The following is a 17945-nucleotide window of genomic DNA, read 5'->3' on the forward strand; positions in this document are numbered from 1 at the left end:
CAGAATCTACCTAAAATATCACAGCAGCGAATACTTTGTCCTGAGAACCCCTGCATATTTTTTCATTATATTGGGTAAACTCAAGATAATTACAGATTTTGCTAAAGCACCGAAGGCCTGAAATCCTCCAAAACAATGTTCTAGCGAGCATGATGGCTTTACCACAAAAAAATATTTCAACAAACAAATAAGACTGCCTGCACCATTCTTTTAAACTAACATGGGCAACAATTGAGGTTGTTTCAAGATGTCCTCTTAAAATTTGCAGCAAGTGTCAAAATTTTGCTCCCTGACTCCCAGACAAGAGAGCTGGACATTTGCCTGGCATTTGTGAAACAGCCTGCACTTGTTGGAGTTGGGGGAGAGGGAAGAGGTGGGGAATGAAGAAGTGTTCAAAGTCACCCTACCCTGTTGATGTCTGAACCCTTGGAGTGGGTTAGGTGGTCATTTCCTACCGTGCACAGTTGTATTTGGCTAAAGATGATGCTCCAGAGATAAAATAAGCAAGCAAAATTTGGTTAGAGTTGGATTTAGCCTGTTCAGGAACTGGGCTGATTGAAAGAGTGTTTGGATTTTCACCTCAAGGATGCAAGGACTGCAAAACCAGACAACGAAGGGAGAAGGCTCAGGTCTCTCTTGGCATTTTACCTTGGGGAGCAGCAGCGAAGCCTTCTGTGCCCCCTAAACATGGGAAGCCTTTAGGGAAGGGAATGAAAGGGCTAAGAAGCTCACGGCCTCTTCCTCCACCTTCTGTCAGTCCCCTGCTTGCTGATGACTGAGGGGCGGCAAGACGACTTGGTCTTTAAGGCTTTTCATTTGTGGCTCCAAGGAGACCACGGAGCATTCAGCATTACAGACATGCTGAATCCCTTGAATTGTAACAGGAAAGAAAATTATTACAGCTCAAGACTTTTACGGTCGCTGATTTCTCTGTCACTCTTCATAAAAATCTTTTTATTTTGAAAAATGACTTGGTAGAAACTGGGAAATAATAAAAGATGTTTTTTGTTCTTGGAGGCAGTTGCAGCTGCTGAGCATTGTTGTTGGCATTGGGTCCATTGTATTGAATTTCTTGTGAAAGCTGAATATTTAAAGAAAATGGAGTTTTTAAAAACAAACCCTTTTAAAGAAAGCTCATAAAACCAAGAGCAAAACTTAAAAAAAAAAATGGATACTTTTTCTGAGACTTTGAAATATTGACTGTGGGTATAGACATTCATTTATCTTAAACATTTCTTATTACTGTCTTTGGAGTCCGTCCTTAGTTCCAGCAGACGTTTCAGAAGCTGTGCTGGGGTCACCTGTTTCTGAGGACATCCATCTCTAATTATTTGGCACTAGTGGCTGTTTATTTTTAAAGGTTCACTTTAGGCATTAACACTTTGGAGATGAAAAAGGAAAAGTTCAGCTTTTGGAGCGCAAGTCTCCTCAAAGGGGGTTGTTCATTGAGTTTTCTTAGCAGATTTCCTGGTTTCTAGTTCTTTCTACTTGAAATGAATTCCTCCTGTACTAGGTTGCTCTAGAATAATCTTCTGTACATATGGATTCCGTTTGTTATTTTCTCTGCTTAAGAACCCATAATGATATGCTCTAGTTTCTCACACCAGATCATAATTCCTCTCCTTAGAATTTATTCACTATTTCCCGTACATATGTTATCCTGCTAACTAAATTTTAAATTACTTGAAAACAAGAACCATAGTGTTATGCACAAGAAGGGGACCATACACACGTGTGGAGCTGATATATACATCCCCCTTTATATATTGCTACCCACCCCTCACTGTGCCACCCTCGCCTAGTGAGGTAGAGTCACTAACACCCTTCTACAAATGAAAAAAAAAAAAAAAACTCAGATGATATTTGTCACTTGCCCTGAGTTGCGAATTCTACAGCAAGGCAGTCAGTATAGAGTAATGGTTAAGAGCAGTGACCCTGGAGCCCAACACTTATAGACTTGCAACAACTGTTGGTTCAACTATTAACCAGCTTTGTAACCCTGGGCCAATTACCTAACCTCTCTGTGTCTCCACCCCATCTGTAAAAGGGGACAACAATGCAAGGTCACATTACATTGGGCTGATTGTTGTGATGATGAAATATATAAATATGTAGCACTTGGCACATAATAAATGCTATATAAGTGTTAGCTATAAATCATAATCATATTTAGATCCATGTTCTTTTATTGGTTTGGGTGAAAGATACATCTTTGTAATAACTCAGGTGAGGAAACATTTTTCTCTCCAGTTAGCACTTAGAAAAACTAACACTACACGGGATCATGTTTGCACAAAAGCGAAAAGCTTCAATCCTAAAAACAGTTTACACAAATGATATTGGTGGATACTTGCCTTAATTTGCTGATTCCAGTTGCTAATGACAAGATTTGCTGTCTTTTCAACTTCATTATCAAGCTATTGAAGAGGAAATAAAGAAAACATGTTTTGCTTTCTTCTTGTTTAGTCACTGCTATAAACTCATAAAAGAGGCTCTGGGAACCACCTCACCCCTTCTGCCAGGTGAGGTTACAGTGAGTGTGAACAGTCAGCCATGACCCTGGAAGCCAGCCCTCACCAGACACCTACTCTGCTAGTGCCTTGACCTTGGACTTCCCAGCCTTCAGAACCATGAGAACTACATCTGCGTTATTTACAAGCCATCTGGTTTATAGGATTTTGCTGTAGCAGCCTGAACTAAGACGGCATAGTGCTGGCTTATTAATTCTGGCACAATTGTTCTCACAATTCTTGGGAATTTCACAATCCTACCATGGACATATATATGGAGGAAAGTAGACAAATTATTTTATCCATATGTCAAGTATCTCGTCACAGGACTTGGTAAAATAGTGATTTCTAATCTATAACAATGTAAACAGCACATAAATATGTGCAATTGTGTGGAGGAGGCCCTTGCCTGCGTTGGTGTCACTGCAGGTCCCATCACACTCTCTTCAACATCAATTCATGTCCAACGTCAACACCATGAGAATTGCTAATAGTCCCAGCAGTGCTAATTTTACTAAGTGTCTCCATTGCCCCTAACGTGAATATTTCTTTAATTTCAAAGAGATTGAGTTCTTAGTTATAATTAACTTTCCCCCCTGTTTTTAAACAGCCAAAGGAACAAGAGTAGTAATGATGAAGATGGATCTCGGCAACCTCTCAGAGACGTCTGACGTAAGTTCCAGAGGAACGTTTTTTCCTGGACCACGATCCCAGTAGATTAGTCACTACTCAACCACTCTGAGATTTAGCAAACACTACACTTTTCTTTTTTCCAGTTGGTTGCATTTAGAGTCTAGGGTTTATTGTAACAAATACAATGAAAATAATTTTATGCACGATGCCACTTTTGACTATGTGTGTGGCTGGAATGTGGAACAAGTTTAATTTTTAAATAAAATCTTATCTTTTGAGAGAGAGTGGAGTAGGGTGGTGGGCTGCAGTGGGGAGGGACAATGCAGAGAAGATGATCAATAGGGACCACATTTTAGGGAGTGTCATGACATCAATGAACTAAGGCACTGTGATCAATTACCATAGGACTGTGCCTAATTATGGTAAGCACTAAAGGAACATTGATAACTATCATATTATTATGTAATAATATTTTGTAATTAATAAAATATAGATGAGTGTTTGGTTTTTATTAAGTTGGCTTGCAAAGGCAGAAGATTATATTGCTTTCTAGTAATTCCTACAAATTTCCACCCATCACCCTAGCCCTAGAGAGAACATCCATTCAGGTAAAGCACATGTATATACCTACAAACATCAGTTCTACTTGCTGATTCAGTTTAATAAGTATGAATAAGCTTTTAGACTTTTCCATCGCAGCATTCACACATCCCCTCATCCTGACTTGCTACTGTTAGCGCCTGCTTTTTCTGGCCCTGAAACTCCCCAGAGCGCTGCTACTTCCCTTCACAAGGCCCCCTGCTATGGCTTAGGAATGTCTTACCTGCCCCTGGTACTGAAACAAATAGTGACCAGGACCCCAGCCCTATCAGAGCCAAGCAGCTTTTATTAAACACCCATTGGTGTTGCCCGCAAACATCATTTAAAGTGCTTAACAACTGAATGACACACAAGAAAAAGAAAAAGGAACACAAATGAAACCGTTCTGGAAGGAAAGGCATAGAGAAAGACCACAGGATACGCTATAAGAGGAACGGATGCCCCTGAAAGAATTGTTTAGCTATTTTTCTTTAATTTTAAGAATTTACCCATTATTACCTTTACACAATTCCAAGCTGATGTGCATACAAAAGATCATTTTAAAAATTGTGCTTATCATTCTTCTATTTACAAATAGAATAAGTGAAATTGTATACAAATAAAAATACAAAAAAGTACAAAAAATGAAATTAAAAATAACCTCTAATTCTATAATCTAAAGATAATTCTTATTAACATTTGGGAAGGTTCTTCCAGGTTTTATTCTATCCAAGTATACACATATTTATTTTATAATATTGAGGTTATATTATTTATTAGATTTCTTCATTCTGTTTTTTTAACACTATGTTGTGAAAAAATTACTAAGTGATTAAATTTTTATATAGTAAGATTTATAATGGTTATAAAGTATTCCATTGCTTGAATGTATCATAATTTATTTTTGAATGATGAAGTAGTTTCCAGTTTTTTACAATCATAAACAATGCTCTAAAAAACATCCTTGTATATCAATCTTGGATTTGTGTTTTTAATTATTTTTATGATAAATTCCTGAAACTTAGTACCACTTTTAGAACACCTTTTCCTCCTTGGGCCAAAGACAGAAATCTTGCTTTCGACAAGGGAGAAGAGAAAAGTTTCGACTCACTGATTTTCTCTTCTTCTCTTGTACATTCAGGACTTGATAAGTTGGTTTTATTGCTTCCAACTCAATTGCTTTGCCAAGTTTTCTGGAAATAAAACATACAAGACACACAAGCATAGTATTAGGGTTTACATCTACCCTCCAAATTACTTTCTGGGGAAATAAAATGGTGTGTTATGGCATACGTATTCAGTGCGAATTGGAAGGGGAATATTTGTAGCACACCCACTTTAAATATTTACGACTCCCTTTGGAGTTGGAGCAAGGCCAGGGTGGGGCACTCACTGATGCAGGTCTGCCGTGGACTTCATGCCCTCCGAGGCCCAGGCCCAGGCACTGCTGAGACAGCTGGAGGCAAAAACAGGGAGGGGAAAAGGTGGGCATCACTTTTTGGGTAAACTCTGAGCAATAAGGCATCAGATCTGATTCACCGAATTCAGCAATTGCATTCATGTCCTAACCTTATTTCAATTTCTCCATGAGATTAAATTCTGCCAATATATTTATTTGCACTCTATTCATGATATATACTGCATTTTTTCGTAGCCATTTTTCATTTATATTTGCATTTCCCATTTCATGTCTGTAGAAAATCAGGGGACAAAGTAGCCAAGGGTGAGAACAGGTGGGTGATAGGATACTAGGGTTAGAAGGCCCTCAAGGACAGTCTTTTCAGGCTCCCCATTTCATGGATGAATAAACTGAGACTCAGAGAAGTTAAATGACAAAGGGCTTGAGAGCTCTGGTCACATCCTGCTGCTGCTCTTGGGGTTGGAGTCCAGCTTCTGTCCCCTGCTGGGTTTTAGGACAACAGCTTAGATATGTTATGGTCCTGTGCGTGGTATCCCAATTTAACACAAAGGATAGCACTGCCCTGTCCCTTATGGCATAGAGGGAGGATTAGGGAGTGTGAGTCATTTTCTCCAACAGAAGGGACCCAGCTCACAGTAGCCCATATAGTTTGCCTTCATAAATCAGGACAATAAGTATCAATTGTATCAATAATCCCGAGAGAGAGAGAGAGAGAGAGAGAGAGAGAATTGGGTAGATTTTGATGAAGAGGGAGGGGTGAATCTGCATCCCTGACAAAACCAGAATGATGCAAATGTTTTGCCTCCAAATGGCTTAGTTTGCACCCTGCGGTCTGAGAATGAGAGAAGAAGACCAAAGGATGCCAGATTTTCTATACATCCTAAGTCAGGCACAAAACTAGACACAAGAGAATACCTACTGCATGCTTACAATAGGAGGGTCCAGAAAAGACAAAACTAACCTATATTGACAGGAAGCAGATCAGTGGTTGCTTGGGGCCAAGTGGGGGAAGGATTGCAAAGAGTCATGAGGAATCTTTCTGCGTGATGAAAATGTCTATGTTTTGATTTTAGCGGTGGCTGTGCAGTGTATTTACATAAACTGATGAAACGATATGCTTAAAATGAGTGCTTATAATTGCATGTAAATTAAACCTCAATAGAGTTGATTTTTTAAAAGGAAGCCAGGACTGGTTGAAGGTAGTGAGTTATCTCACTTGGTTGTTCACAGTCAGTTACAGATTGGACTCCTTGTTTTACTGCTTTCCCCTCTCCTCACCCTGCACTTGACTAGTCTAAAAAATAAAATAAAATAAAAAATAAAAAGGAAGTCAGGCACACTTTTGGGAAGAGAATCTGACATTTGCCCCTCTGAGGAGCGGGCAGCAGGGCAGGGGACCAAGGTGGGGGGCCAGAAGCACCTGGGTCTGAACATAGGTGCCCCTTTTTGTTTCCCACATGACCTTGGAAGAACCACTTGATTTCTCTGGCCCTGACTTAACTGATCTTTTAAAGTAGAAATTACTTGTGACAGCTGTACAAGTACCTAACACAGATTTGGTGTAGATCATCGTTAATGTTCATTATTAAACTGCACTAATTCCAGTTAACCAAACATTCTGGACATGCCAACTCTTTGGACTACTATGCTGGACGTTAGGGTTGCAGCACCCCTACGCCCTGATCCCTCTCATTCTTTGGGAGATAATTAGAATCAAAATCTTAAACATTTAGGAAGCTTTTGTTTCATGCCAGGTGCTCTGCTAAGCGCACTTCTTGTATTAGCTCATTTAATCCTCACAGCAACCATATGAGACAGGTAAAATATATGTTTTGCCATTTTAAAGAGATAACAAGAAGATAAATTGTTCTAGGTCACTCACCTGTTAAGTGGTAGAGCTAGAATTTAAACCTGGGCAGTCTAAATGAAAGTCTATTTATACTCAACCACTGCGCTATTCTGGCTCCTTTGTAGTCTACTAAAAATACTATCCTAAAAATAAAAATAAAGCTAAAGTCAGAGCAATTTCAAAGCCACCATTTGCTATTACAGATGATGCCTAAGGAGGAGTGGGAATGTGCTCCATAAGGCTTCCTTTTTTCTTTTCCTTTCCCTCTCTCTTCATCAAAGGAGACCTCTGCAATGGCACCGTCAGTTTAGAGTCATGCCTGCATGCATTAGTCAAGAATCTTTGTAGCAAATTATCACTAATGAACCATTTTTAGAATACTAATATCTTTCTTCTCTCTTTGCCAAAAAGGAATCTACTTCATTCTTAGAGCTGCAATATATTGAGGAGAATGTGAACCAATATGTTTTTAGCAATTCATATGTTAAGCTCTTTGCATACTTTATCTCATTTTATATGTACCCCCCTCCCTCTGACACACACACACAATGGAGCACATATCAATACTCCATCTAACAGAGGGAGAAATCAAGGCACTGAGAGACCGGGTTACTCGCCAAAGTCACAGAGTAGAGATAAGGTTGGATTTGCACTTCCTGACTCCAAGGCTCCTGCGTTCGTTCACAACATCACTTTCCAAGTTGCTTATCATCACCAAGGCCCATCATGAATGTGGCCTTAGTGGTCAGAAAGGCCCGGGATGAATCCAGCTCTACGATTCACTATCGTGGTTGGGAGAAGTTTCTTAAACTCTCCAAGTCTCAAATCCTTGTCTGTAAATAGCGATAATAAGATCTCTCAAGGGTGGTTGTGAGGATTAAATGGGAGTATCTCTAAAGTATCTAACACGGTCCCTGGCACATAGTAAATGCCCAAGAACTGAAAGCCCTGCTTGACATTCCATAGCTGCCACATTTGTCAGAGGAAGCTAGAAACGATCATATGTCACTTTTTATTACTAATATTTTTAAGAATGATTTTGCCTTACCTCTGCCGTGGTACTTACTTTTTCCTTGCGTTCTGTAATGTTTTGCTCAGCTTGCTTGCCAGTTTCTGAAGTCCTTTGGCATAGCTTATCTCCAGGTTTGCCCTGTTGGCAAAGGGCTGGTTAAATAGGATGTGCTGGCAGAGATCAAGCAACACTACACAGACGTGCACACACCCACACATGTGCACACCCACACATGTGCACACACACACGTGAAGGAGGGCTCAGGCTGGAAATGTAATGCTTACATAGAGAAGAGATGATTTGTTTACTATAAGGGTCCTCTTGTCCTTAAGCACAATCCTTAAGGACATCCAAGAGGAATCCTACGAAGGGGAGAGTTTTTTATTTTACACTGTGTGAAGGGTTGAATTGCGTCTTCCAAGAAAATGTTGAAGTCCTAACCCCCAGTGCCTGTGAATGTGACCTTATTTGGAAATAGGATCTTTGCAAATAATGATTAATTTAAGGCGAGGTCTTTAGGGTGGGCCCGAACCCTATATGGATATGTCCTTATAAAAAGCGGACATTTGGACACAGAGATAGACATGCACACAGGGAGAATGGCATGAAGGTGTCACTCTGAGTGATGCACCTACTAGCCAAGGAGTGCCAAAGATGACAGCAAACCACCACAAGCCAGGAGAGAGGCATGAAACAAATTCTCCCTCACAGCACTCAGAAGGAACCAACCAGGCTGACGCTTCAATCTTGAACTTCCAGCCTCCAGAACTGTGAGACAATAATTTTCTGTGGTTTAAGCTGCCCAGTCTATGGGACTTTGTTATGACAGCCCTAAAAACTAATATAACTAATCGGGAGCAGAAAACTGTCCTACTTATCTTGAGACATTAGCACTAATCATATTAGCTCTAGATTATAATAGCTGGCAATAAAATGATAAATTATGATTGAATTAACCAAGCAGTAGCTTTCTAATGGGAATCTGCAGCGGTGGCCAATACCAGATTTATTAATAGAAAACAAATTTCCATTCCTTCCTATGCAGGGCAAGACTCAGTAGGAAGTCCGGGCATGCCCTCCAAAAGCAAACTCCTTGGTTCCTTTGGACTGATTGACTCACTCTCATCTTAAACTTCTTTTACTTTGTCTATTTATAGGCCCATCTGCAGCTAAAATGAGGGCATCTTCATCTCACTTCTGACTGTAGATAATAAAAATGTAGGAAATTAAGTTCCATTTATATTATGTTTTCCTTTTTAACATAGATTACAAGAATTTTTTGTTGCATTTTCAGTCCTTTATTTCTATTTTTATTACAACATATTTTTAGAATTCTTTATGACTCCATTTCATTTGGAAAAGAACTCCAGAACTCTTCTATAACTAACCTAATACCTGCACGTTTTCACACAAGTTAAACAAGTAAGACAGCTCTGTTTTATAAAATGAAATTCAGACATCAGGGGCTGTTGATCTATTGCTAAATTTCTATTCATTTTTCCCTGTTGGTACAGTTGTGCTTTAGGTTGGTTTTTATCACTTTGGGAATAGAAGGAGACTATTGTAGGGTGTATGTTAAGGCCTGGGTGCAAAAAACACCCACTTGGTATCAGAACTTGCTTGGATATAAGGAAAGGTTAAGGTAAGTATTTTAAAATAACGAAGCTGGTAAATAAATATCTCATAGCATTTAAAAATAGATTTTTCTGCTCTAGGAGGAAAGGTTAAGGTAAGTATTTTAAAATAACGAAGCTGGTAAATAAATATCTCATAGCATTTAAAAATAGATTTTTCTGCTCTAGGAATATGTTCGAGCTGATGGCAAGAGAGAGAGAATAAGAAAGTGCTGGCCACCAGCAAGCTGGGAGAGACCACCCCACCTGATGAACTCAGATGTTCTGAATCCCAGGAGATCGCTACCATTCTGTGGGGTGGCTTCAGGCAATGTTAAAGGGGAGTCATCAGGCCTGCTTCAAGGGGTTTTATGAAGATTAAAATGTGTAAGAATCCAAGCTTAGTAGGGGTTCAACAGCCGGAACGATTGCTATTGGCCAGTAAGCCTCTGCACGATCTGAGCCCCGGCTCCCTCTCTGATGTCGCTCCCACCAGTCACCCCTTTGCTCATTCTACTCCTGCTCAGTGGCCAACTGCCGTCCTGCCTCAGGGACTTTGCACTTGCTGTGGCCTCTGCCGAGTGAATACTCCTTCTTCTACTAAACTACATGGTATTTTCTTCACGTCATCTCAACATGACTTATTCAAATGTCACCTCCTCAGAGCCTACCCCATCTAAAAGAGGATCCTTGTCACTAGCCCCTTACAGCTTTATCTATGTCCTAGTACTTACTGTATCTTATCTCACATTATGATTTTTTAGTGTACTCTGGTGAATACCCCTAGAATGTAGAGAGCTCCATGAGGGTCAAGAATTGTTTTGTTCATTGCTATATCCCTGGGCCTAGAGCAGTGCTTGGCACATAATAGGCACTCGGTATGTACATCACGAATGACTGAATGCATGAATGGACTTCCTGCCAGGTCTTGGTTGGAATTCTTGAAAAAGTCTCTCTCTGTAACTGAGGTTGGAGTGAAGTGGCATGATCATAGCTCACTGCAACCTCCAGTCCTTGGGCTCAACTGATCCTCCTGCCTCAGCCTCCTGAGTAGCTGGGACTTCAGGCACACACCACCATGCCTGGCTAATTTTCAAAAAATTTTTTGTAGGCTGGGTGTGATGGCTCACGCCTATAATCCTAGCACTCTGGGAGGCCAAGGTGGGAGGATTGCTTGAGGTCAGGAGTTCAAGACCAGTCTGAGCAAGAGCGAGACTCCGTCTCTACTAAAAATAGAAAGAAATTAGCTGGACAACTAAAAATATATAGAAAAAATTAGCCAGGCATGGTGGCGCATGCCTGTAGTCCCAGCTACTCGGGAGGCTGAGGCAGAAGGATCGCTTGAGTCCAGGAGTTTGAGGTTGCTGTGAGCTAGGCTGACACTATGGCACTCTAGCCTGGGCAACAGAGTGGGACTCTGTCTCAAAAAAAAAATTTTTTTTTGTAGAAATGGGGTCTCCCCATGTTTCCCAGGCCGATCTCAGACTCCTGGCCTCCAGAACAACTCCAGATGGCTTCTGACAGGAAAGGTAATGCTGTCAGGCACAGCCTCTCCCTCAGAATCCAGTTCTTCTTTCAGAATGTTCTCGCAAGCTGTACAAGGTGTCTCAGAGGCTAAGCAGAAGTAAAAAGGCCAATTACCAGAAAGAAGTGTTGCTTTCCTTTATATCATTAAATTAATTAGATTCTACTTGGGGGAAAAAATTGGGCTTTGGTGGCAAGAAAGAGGGTCCTTGTTCACTTTGAGGTAATTCAGCTTTTTTCTTTTCATTTGGCCACTTTCCTCCCGGGCCCCAGTATTCCCGTTGGCTTTCTCTTGAGCACGACAGGAAACCAGCCTAAAGAGATTCAATTGCCACCCAGCATTTCTCGCCTTGGAAGACTTCTCGTTCCATACAAGTGCCTTAGAAATCTGCAGCAGATTTATGGCTCTACAGTTTGGTATACAGGTTAAAAATCCCTGAATCCTGCTTATGAAGAGAGTGTGTCCAAACAGTGCCCTCCCAACAAATGTGTTGCCTCGCCTTTGTGACATGTTGGGGATGTGTGACCTGGGTTCTGCCTAGACAAAAAGTGGTAACACTGACATTTACCAGGCACCTACAACATGCCAGGCACCATTATAACTGTTTTAGGTGTATTTCCTCATTTACTCCACCTTAACTTCCTCGAGGTAGGCAAACTTTCTTTAACCATTTCGTGGAGGGGACACCAAGGCACAGAGAGCTTGGTCAGTCACTCACCTGAGGGTGCACAGGAAGGAGGCTAGGGAGCTGGGATTCTAGCCCAGATGGCTTGGCTGGAGAACCACCCTGCTTAACCTCTCCACTCTCCTGCCTCTGACATTGTGGGGAAGAGACTGCAAGTGGAGAATTGGGGGGAAGGTCAAACAAAAGTACTTTTTGGAATTGATACCAACTCTCACTCCACCTTTAATTGCAGTGTTTGAATCATCACAGCTCCTGGAAGCTTAGCAGCTAGAGACCCAATTACAGCAGCCTCGGTGCCAACAGGATGAGCTTCCTGGGCCTACTCTGAAGCATCTGTGCAGCTGTGAGGCATTTCCGGGGATGGGGAGCGGGGGAGGAGAGCGTCTGGAAAAGCGGGAAAGTGAGGCTCTCACTGCAAATGTCACCAAGCTGGCCCTCTGAGGCTGGACCCAGTGGGCCACAGCACACTTGAATCCTCTCTCCTTCAGCCTGCAATTTAGTAATGACCCGAAGAGTTTTAGAACCTAGCATTCAAATCGACCAAGCAAACAGGTTACAGTCATCTCCTCATCCATTTTAAGCCCTAAGGACCGTTTTAGGAACCTCATCAGACTACTCTGCAAGTCATAGGGAAAGGACATGAAATGTGGTGGGGACGATGGGTGTGGGCCATTGTCACTCTGCTCTCTTCTGCCTGCGACTAACAGGCTCTCAGTCCTCTGGCCCTGAATGGCTTTTTATCATAACAGATGTTAATAGCTAAATTCCAGCCCAGAGAAAATTGCTCTTTTATAAAAAGCCATGTTCCAAGTGGCAAACGTGGAGAGAGTTGTCATTTTTATGTCAGAATGTTTGTAAGTGAAAACAAATACTTCCATGTGGCTTTTCCATGCTTATGGTCTGATGAAACAGTATATATGTATATCTCCTTTCAGGATTCCTGCTAAATAGCCATGAAGTGATCTTGGTGTTTTCCCAAAGCACAGGCAGCAATGGACACCCCCACTTAGACTGGTTTCTTCTTAGTCCCTTGAAGGGAGGTGCTTTATCATGTATGTTTCCTGCTGAAAAGTCACTGCAGGCAAAGAGAATCCAGAGAGACAGAGCTAACCTCAAACTGAGATGTGGAATTTTCATTCCCTCACTAAAATAGTCAGAAACAAGCTTATAAGTTCATTGTGCTCAATTTTCTAGCCCTTTCCATCTTTTTTCTTTCCATTCTACAGCCACCATATCTGAGTTAAGATGCCTTCTCCAAGCAAGTGTCTCGGCACACATGAAATTGATGATGTATCTATCTTTTGAGGGGTAACTCAATTTCAGAATGTTCCAGTCAGTTTTAAAGATTCTGGGCCAGGGAAATGACATGCGCTGACTTTTAATCCATTTATATTCTAATTTCCTCTCAGCATGCAAGGCAGGTCAATATGTTTTCATTAGTAATAATGAAGACCATTAAGTCAAAGACCAAGTCTGACTTAGATTTTAAAATAAATTATACTTTTGAAAGAAAGGAGAGATGGGAAATATGGGGTTTCAGATTCAATATTTTAGATAAAGCACAAATTAAACTGTAAGAATATAAATGACCATCTAATCAATTTTAGATTATTTATCCTCTTCTAATAAAATTAAGATGATACATAGTAGTTTAAAAAAGCACAACCAACCAAACAGAAGTAATTTCCCCCTGTGTCTATGAGGAATTAATTAAAATTAAGGCCTGCTCTTGCTTGGAGCAGGTGATGGAGCCTTCCCTTCCTTATGAATTAAGAAGAAATTTTAGTAATCTCAAATCCTTCCCTGGTGATATCATCCCGTCTTTCACCTCTTACTTTGGACCAGCAACAGCTTCCAGTGTGGGGCCAGGTATGCGATGTTTTCCATCCCAGCTTTATCAGCACGTCTTTTGAAAGACAGGAGCGCATCTTACAAATAGATTGTATTTGAAGTTCTTTGCTGGCAACTGGAAAAATATTTTCACATTGAAGCTCTGTTGTTCAAGAGGCGGGTTCACCAGCCAGCCCAGGACGCCCCCGGCATCGCTACTCATTGCTTTCATCCTGGCTCCCGAGAACAGTAGAAAAGAAAGTGAAATGGGAGGATGACACCCAAATGATGTCCTTCTTGGGTGTCCAGCCTACGAGTCTCACCGAGTCACAGTTCACCCCCAGGAACACCTCAGTTATGCAGCCCTAGAACTTCAGGTCCTGCCTTTCTGTTCATTCACAAACTTAGTGCGTTTAGGGGGCGGGGGAATATTTTGGTGGAGAGAGTCAGGTAAAGTGGACAAGAAAGGCAGTTTTCAAAGCTTTTTAGCTGAGAAACAAATTTTTCCCCACCATATCACGTCAACACTGATAAAGTTGCCCTGATTAAATGGGAGAGGGTGTGAGGGGCACAGAGCCCTGCCCGCTCAACCTCCTCCTCACCCCCTGGGAGTGGCCCCCGAGGGCTCCCCACGGACCCCTTGGGCTACGGGTTTGAAAGCTACTGGGCTTGATGACACTGAAGTCCCTTCTCACAGGGGACCCTCAGGCTCTGTGAAGGGAGCTGACCCGGACACTTGGCACTCCCAGCAGTGCTCAAAACCGCCTGCCCCCCGTGGAGGACACCAAGCCTAGGTGGGGCCGGATGGGATTCAAAACGTGTCGTCTTTTCCGTATCCCCATCTGTAAATTAAAAATGGATACAGGTACGTACGTGCCACATTGGGTTGTGACGATTAAAGACACCAAGTATGAGACACATCTAACACAGTGCCTGGTCTATAGGTTGTGCTGCATAAATGGTCTCTTCTGTGATTTTATTATTTCTTCTAGCTTTTGTTCCAGATAATACGCTATGTATTATGTCAGGAAATGTCTTTGACATACCTATTTATTGCTCTTCAGAAATGGCCTAACTTGAACTTCTTAGAAGTTACGAGCGCCCAAAGGTACAGAGTCACCCATACGTTATTCATTCACTCAGTGGACAGCTGTTGGATGCCTGCTCTGGCCCAGGCCCTGCTCGTGGGATACAAAGACCCTCAGGGAGTTCAGCCTCCAGGGGAGGAGACGGCAGTACGAGTTGCAACAGAGGCCAGCACTAATTCTGCACATAGGCCTGAGGGGCACTTTTTTGAGACTGGGGACTGGAGGTAAGGGAGGCCTGTCACAGTGGGTGACTGGATCTTGCAGAAGGTGTCGAATGCAGCCCAGCAATGAAGGTGCAGCAACGTCTACCAGACGGGTGATATGGCTGTGCAAATGCAGGAACCCAGATGCGCTGGGGATTGCAAGTGGCTCAGTAAGAAGGAGGGAGTAGGGGTCATGGCGAGATGGAGAGAGACAGGATAAATAGGAAGGCAGGGCACAGCTCTCAAAGGTCCTTTTATAAAATACTGTGAGGGCTGACTTTTGTCCTGAAGATCATGGGAGTCTTTGAACAGTCTTAAACAGGGCCATGGCCACAGAGTGGAAGATGCATTAAACACGGGGACAGGGCCCCAGATAGCACACAAGTCAAGGTAACTTTACTTGGATTAGAAAAAGGTCCCCTAAAGGGAAACAGCTCTATCAGGGTGCAAGACTGAAGGAGTTAGGGTGGATTGGATTTCTGCCTCCACTCATCCCGTTCAGCCAGCTGCCTTTGAGCAGTGTACAAACTACACAACTGCAAGGCAGCAGCCTAGACAGAAGAAGAGTTTAAGTGAGTTTTGCCAGAACAATGCAACAGGCCATAAAGTGAAAAGAAAGCTATGGATATCAAGGGAGGTTACCAGAGAGAGAAGTGGTCTTGGTCATGAGTTGAGATAGAAGGAAACAGGGATGTGAGTGGTCCCAGGTATCTGGCTTGATTGGTGAGCAGTAGTCCTGGTCACTATGGTAAAAAATCCAGAAGGAGCAGCAGCTTTGGAGAAACGCTGGTAAACTTTGTTCTGGATATACTGGTTTTGTGTTTCTATGGGACATCTAGGGAGAAGCATTCAATATACTGTCGATAAATGGTCTAAAGTACGATTTAGACATGTTGCATAGCGACATACGTCTGGAAGTCATCAGTATGCCGGGGACCTCAGGCTGTGGGAGTTCAGGATGAGTATAGTAGAAAAGGTGAGGATTTGTCAAATATTTCATTTCAATTTTTTATTCCTTTGTTAACATTATCTGCAGTGAATCATGAATTGAACAAATGGCCAACTACACCTTTTTTCTTTTTCTTTTTTTTTAAATGGCCAGAGCAGCAGTTCTTGCTGTTTGAAAACCTGACCTTAATCTTCCTTACAGAGGAACCATTGATTTTTCCCATCAAAGCCTGTTTAGACCTTCGCTGTGAGGGTGCAGGGAACCAAACACTCCCACATAGTTTCTGAGGATGTGCCTTTGTCGCTTTAAATCTGATCCGCAATTGTATTAAAGCGAACCTGATCATTTTGGCATGGGGCATTGTAGGCACTTCTGTGTTTCTCTGGCTAAATCGGAGTTTGCTACTGCAAAAAAAGAAACTGAAGTAACTAATTGGATAAAAGAAGCTAAGCGTGACCATGAATTGCAGGATATCCAGGCAAAATGGTGTTTCAATAACAACTGCACTTTTCTATCACCACCAATTAGAATAAATGCAAGAAGGCAGCGAGCTCGGAAAGGAAAAATTCTCTGGACCGGAAGCTCCATTGTCTCTTGTATCCATGTGCTGGTGCAGAACTCTGGAGCAGAACCACATTCTGGTGTCTCTCAAGCAAGGGGTCTGCAAATACAAACCTCAAAGGACAGTAAAGACCTTGTCCTAATAATGTAGGTATAATAATAATAACCCTTTACCTGTCTTTCATCTATTTATTCATTCAATCTACAAGTATGTACTGAATGCATTTTCTGTGGCTGGCACCTCTAATTCAAAGCCCCACGTCCTCCTTCACTATCTTTCATTCTGCTGCCACTGGATTTGCCTTCATGATTTTCTGTCACAACGCTCATTGGAAACGCCCGCACTGTGGATTCCGACACTACTGTTTTGCTTGACTTACGGGGTTTCCCATTACTTGTTTATAATCTTAAGTAACAGGATAGTTTCTTTTAGAAAGACTACTGGCTTTCCAGGTTTGTTTGTTTGTTTCTTTTTCTTTCTTTCTTTTTTCCTGCCAGGAGGAGGAAAGCTGTGCTATTTGAAGACAATGGAATATTATGGTTTAAAATAAGCAAGAGCAAGCTTGATAGCGTCAGCTTCCAACACCTTCTCACCAGAATCTCAACATGACAGTCCTTGTTTTCCGCTGGCATCAATCCAGTGACAGGGAGAACACGTTGCTCACTCTGTCATGGGCTCCTCCAGCTCCTAGAGTGTCCTGATCTTTTTCTTTTCCTTTTTTATTTTTAATTATTATGGGTACATAATAGTTGTATATCTTTATAGGGTACATGTGATGTTTGATACAGGCACACAAGGTGAATTGATCAGATCTGGGTAATTAGGGTCTCCATCACCTCAGGCATTTGTCATTTCTTTGTGTTAGGAACATTCCAATTCCACTCTTTTAGTTATTTTAAAGTATACCCTAACTTGTTGCTGATTACAGTCACTTTGTTGTGTTATCAAATATTGTTCATTCTATCTGACTATTATATTTAACTATATTTTTGCAGCCATCAACCGTCCCCAATTTATCTCCCCCTCCCCACCGCCCTTCCCTGGCTTTCCGGGTATTTTTCTAATACAAAGGAAAGGTATCATTGATTCATGTATAACAAGCTCATTCATTTAAGAGGAAAATAAGCCCTGGGTTCATTTCTGGATAGCTGGTACGAATCAGCCTTTTATATAATACTGCATGTCTAGGGAAGTAACTTCTAAATTCACAGAACGGGGAGAGCAAAGGTGAATGTAATACCAGTTACACCGTGACCATTCATCCTTGTTCACACAGTCATTATGCCAATTCAGTTCAAACACACAGGAAGAAGCAGTGACTTCAGAATCACATCCCTCCTGTGGGAGAGAAGTGACCCAACCCTGGGAAGTGAAGCAGCCTCCTTTTACACATACCGGAATACTAATATAGTCTAAAAGTACGTAGTGTGCCACATAGCCATAGATTTAATAGAGCGTTTGTGTCCATTAGAAAATAGTTCTTCCCA

At 41.8% G+C, this 17945-nt stretch overlaps 1 protein-coding gene across 3 annotated transcripts in view; it reads right to left on the bottom strand.

Annotated features, from left to right (window-relative positions):
* NOSTRIN (nitric oxide synthase trafficking) overlaps nt 1-17945 on the bottom strand; it is a 57326-nt gene that overhangs the window by 26945 nt on the left and 12436 nt on the right. For 2 of the 3 annotated variants that reach the window (XM_069471711.1, XM_069471728.1), the window contains 4 exons: nt 8058-8141; nt 5116-5178; nt 4834-4915; nt 2355-2417 (listed from right to left, as the gene is read on the bottom strand). In XM_069471711.1, coding sequence (XP_069327812.1) covers nt 2355-2417; nt 4834-4915; nt 5116-5178; nt 8058-8141 — 292 coding nt within the window. The remainder of the gene's footprint in view (nt 1-2354; nt 2418-4833; nt 4916-5115; nt 5179-8057; nt 8142-17945) is intronic. The other variant, XM_069471720.1, reaches the window with a different exon arrangement.

The sequence above is a fragment of the Eulemur rufifrons genome, chromosome 1 (assembly GCF_041146395.1).
Source record: "Eulemur rufifrons isolate Redbay chromosome 1, OSU_ERuf_1, whole genome shotgun sequence".
NCBI lineage: Eukaryota > Metazoa > Chordata > Mammalia > Primates > Lemuridae > Eulemur > Eulemur rufifrons.